The sequence below is a fragment of the Akebia trifoliata genome, chromosome 3 (genome assembly GCF_017979445.1).
Source record: "Akebia trifoliata isolate Shusen 1 chromosome 3, ASM1797944v1, whole genome shotgun sequence".
NCBI lineage: Eukaryota > Viridiplantae > Streptophyta > Magnoliopsida > Ranunculales > Lardizabalaceae > Akebia > Akebia trifoliata.
This window is the reverse complement of record NC_141377.1, coordinates 14813940-14818168: the sequence shown is the minus strand read 5'-3', so window position 1 is coordinate 14818168 and position 4229 is coordinate 14813940. Positions and strand designations below refer to the sequence as shown.

At 37.5% G+C, this 4229-nt stretch overlaps 1 protein-coding gene across 1 annotated transcript; it reads left to right on the top strand.

Annotated features, from left to right (window-relative positions):
* Positions 1-1841: 1841 nt before the first annotated feature.
* Positions 1842-3811, top strand: LOC147406048 (uncharacterized). The gene is made up of 4 exons (XM_086432473.1): positions 1842-2043; positions 2389-2513; positions 2574-2876; positions 2978-3811. The coding sequence occupies exons 1-4, from the start codon at positions 1842-1844 to the stop codon at positions 3809-3811; spliced, it is 1464 nt and encodes a 487-aa protein (XP_086288599.1).
* The last annotated feature ends 418 nt before the right edge of the window (positions 3812-4229 follow it).

The window sequence follows — 4229 nt, the reverse complement described above, 5'->3', positions numbered from 1 at the left end:
ATTGGAACCTCTTACGTGCTATGGCTAAGCGTTGGAACCCCTACCTTCACATATTCCATATTGGGCATATGCACTTGTGCCCCACTCACGAGGATTATTGTGGCATCATGGGGATATCCACTTTAGGACCTCTAGTCAGGCCCTCATTAAAAATCAGATATTCTGGTGACCTCGCCACAAGACTGAACATTTCCAGGGAAGAAGCCAAGGCCTTAGTTCATAACAGGAGATTGGACTTAGTACCTTTATTGGGCCTGTATCACTCCCGTAGTTATCTTGTCAATGTAAAACCAGAAGCCTGGCGTGCCACTAGAGATTATCGATTGTGCCTAGGAATCCTATCTCAATACGTACTGACCTCCAATAGTGATGGCCAAACTATCCCTAAATCCTTCATAGATATAGCCTCTCAACTCTCAAAGAAAGCCAACACTATACCTCTCATCCTAGTTGAAACTTTCTCAGGTCTAGATGCCATAAAAAATGATGAGCGGGAAAGCTTCAAAGGAAGCCCATCTTGTTCGATTCTTAAGTTGAAATTTTTTAATTCAATGAGTTAGTGACTTTCAGATTCATTAATTGATATTTTCGAATTGGTGAGATATAGACACATGAATTGGTGATCTTAATTACGTATGCTGAATTTTCAATTCGGTTATATTGAAAACTTTGATATTAATTGTCATTGAAACCATAGTTATATCTCTAATCACCTAATTGATTTGGGGTATGATTTAAAAGTGGTAAAAACTATGAACAATAGTTGTGATCTGAAAATTGCATGTTCTTTAGCCATGGACTTTTCCATAGGTTTGAGGAGTAGGTTATTGAATCATAATTCCTTTTAATCTTAATGATTTGTTTAAGAAGTTGTAAGGATACGTTGAGTATTAACTTGATTGCTTATCAAAATAACTAGGTGGTGGACTTTTCCAAAATCCTAGGGTTTATCAAAGAAGGAATTTATAAAATGCATGATTTCTTTAGGCTTGCACTTTGATTCAATTCGGATATGTAATTAAGGTATGAAATTCGTTGTCTATGTTGAAGCAATTTGATTAGTCAGTTAATGCATTTGATTTTCTGAATTGTGAGAGAAGATGATCAATTGTAAATATTTATTTCTTTAATTTTAATTTTAATTTTTATTATTTCTTTATTTTTATTTTTATTTTATTTTTATTTTTTTTATTTTTTTGTTAATCTGAATCACCAAAATTGAAACCCCCTTAAATTTGTGTAATATGTTTGTTTCCAACTTGTTAATTAAACTAATTAAAATTTGTTATGACTCTTTAGAATAGGAGTACCCGCAATCCCCGGCCAATAAAGATACCCTACAAATCACTTTACTACAATCTTTTATAGGATTTATTGATGACTAAAAAGAAGGTCAATCAAATGGTGCCGCTGCCGAGGATTGCAAAATCCCTATGTTTTAGTGTCATTTAATTTGTTAATATTCTATTTTACTTCTTAAGCTTGCATGTAATACATCTTGTGTTACACTTATTGAAATTTTAGCATGAATCTTTCTTATCACTGTGGCCATCACGTTTTGATGTTTTTAGGAAGGGAAGCTTATTATTCTTTTTTCAACTCTAACTTGTATATTGTTGTCTTTACTTTTGGGTTCAGGTCCATGAATATCCGCAGTTAGAAGAAAGACTCAAGAACTTGCAAAACGCTTGGCCTTGCTAAAAGAAGTTGCACATCAACCCCCACCTCACTAAGAGGAGAGGGAAGAGTCGGAAGAGTTAGATAGCTCTTCCTATCCCTTGTCAGACGAGGAAGAAAACACACCTGATTTAGAAGAAGAAAGTGAAGAAGAAGAATTACCAATGGCTGAAACCATTAGACAAATTTCTTCTTCAACTGATGGGAGAACCGCACCAACTTGTATTACTTATCCAGAACCAGCAATAGGCAAAGTAGCTCAGTTTGAACTGAAGAGTGGGTTTTTACACCATTTGCCCAAATTCCATGGGTTTACTAATGAAGATCCTCATAAGCATCTCAAGGAGTTTCAGTTTGTGTGTTCAAGTATGTACCCACAGAATGTGGATCTCAACATTTTGAAACTGAAGTCATTCCCTTTCTCACTTGAAGATAGGGCAAAGACTTAGTTGTTTGATCTACCTTCAGGATATATCAACACATGGGAGAAGTTGATGACTGAGTTTCTAACGAAGTACTTTCCCGCCTCAAGGATTACTGTCTTAAGAAAGTAAATAACTGGAATTGAGCAAAGGAAGGATGAGGCATTTTATGCCTACTATGAGAGATTCTAGACCTTAGTTGCATCATGTCCTTCACATGAGATGAAGGAAAGAAATCTACTTACTTACTTTTATGAGGGACTCCTCCCTCTTAAACGTCAATTGTTAGATGCTGTTGTTGGAGGTTCTTTTGTGGATAAGACACCTGAAGTTGCTAAGGAGTTGCTCGCCCAACGTGCTCTTAATTATCAACATTATGAGGGAGTGTTAAACTCCACTCGTGGGGTGAATGAGGTATCTTCTAACTCTACTCTTGAGAAAAAAGTTAATAAAATGTCTACTCTTCTGTCTCAGGTATTGAACGTGAATGGAGCACAAGTACAACAAGTTGCTCAAATCTGTGGTGTGTACTATACTCAAGGGCATCCAACTGACCAATGTCCCCAACTGATCAATAATGGAGGATGGGAGTCTCTTAACGCTATTGGGTTCCAAGGTAATCAAGGCGGACAAAGGTACAACCCTTTCTCTAACACATATAACCATGGACTTAGAGATCATCCCAATTTACGTTGGGCCAACAATGATAATATTCAGAACCCTCAAGGACAAGGGCAAGTGTTTCCACGCCCTCCAGGTTTTCTTATGAGACCTCAGGTACCTCAAAACTTTGTCTCACCTCAGGTACCTCAAACTTTGTATCTAATCCTCATGTGCCTACAAATTCTACTACTCCTAATTATGATGAGATTTTAAAGTCCCTTGCTCAAGGGCAACAGAATTTAACTACTGCTACTCAAGCTCTTGTTACAGGTCAACAGGCTCACACTAAAGACATTGTAGAGTTGAAAAAGCAGTTGGGACAAGTGGTAGACTTCATGGGAAAGATAACCGAGAGCAAAAAATTGCCTAGCAACACTGTTCACAACCCAAATATCGAACAAGCTAAAGTTGTTGCCACAAGGAGTGGTAAGACCCTTGTGAATGTTCCTAAAACCCTAAAGAAGGCCCAAGTGACCCATAATGAGGAAAAGGACAAAGAGAAAGATCATGCCACATCAAAGACAGAAGTGATTGGTTCTTCATCATATGAGAATGCTTTAAAACCTCGAGGTAATGAGGAAAATCCTAAAAATTCTTTCAATTCTAATCCTTTTGCTCGTGTGCCTTTTCCTAGTAGGTTTGCCAAAATCAAGAAGGATGAATCTGATCAAGCCATCTTGGAGATTTTTAAGAAGGTACAAGTGAACATGCCTTTGATTGAGTGTTTGAAGCAAGTGCCAAAATATGCCAAATTTCTGAAAGAGCTTTGCACTACAAGGAGGCAAACTCGTGAGAAAGAGGTGGTAAAGATGAATGAGACAGTCTCTGCTGTCATCCAAAGGAAATTGCCACCAAAGCTTAAGGATCCAGGGAGTTTTTCTGTTCCTTGTGTGATTGGTACCAATAAATTTGATAATGTCATGTTAGACTTAGGAGCTTCAATTAATGTGATGCCTTATAGTCTTTATGCTTCTTTAGATCTGGGTGAACTTAAAAGTGATAATGTTGTTATCCAATTGGCTGATCGATCTAACAAGTATCCTAAATGATACATTGAGGATGTTCTTTTGCAGGTGAATCAACTCATTTTTCCCGCTGACTTCTATATCCTTGATATGGAAGAGGCACCCCTAAATTCCACTCCATTACTTTTAGGGCGCCCATTCAGGAGGACTGTGTAGACACCCCATTTTTGTATCCGCCTGATTAATCAAGTCGTCGACCCGATCGCAAAGGTTCCCAATGATGGATGTCTATTCCAATGCTTCATTTTGTTACCAGATATGTTTCAGAAATCCGGATGAGGTATCTCGAACTGACAAAACTTAGAAACCACGCTACGCTAGGAAAATACGACCCCAGAAACATAGAAATCATCATCTTGCAAATAAAAAAGAAGCTTCACGATAAAAATCACTAAATTACCAAAATACCCCTAACATCAAAACAACTCTAGAGCCTGCATTA

Coding starts and splice junctions, on each gene's coding strand:
- LOC147406048 (XM_086432473.1), top strand. CDS start 1,842: ATGGCTGAAACCATTAGACAAATTTCTTCTTCAACTGATGGGAGAACC. Junction 2,044..2,388: donor GTTTCAGTTTGTGTGTTCAA/GTATGTACCCAC, acceptor GTCAATTGTTAG/ATGCTGTTGTTGGAGGTTCT. Junction 2,514..2,573: donor CCACTCGTGGGGTGAATGAG/GTATCTTCTAAC, acceptor CTTCTGTCTCAG/GTATTGAACGTGAATGGAGC.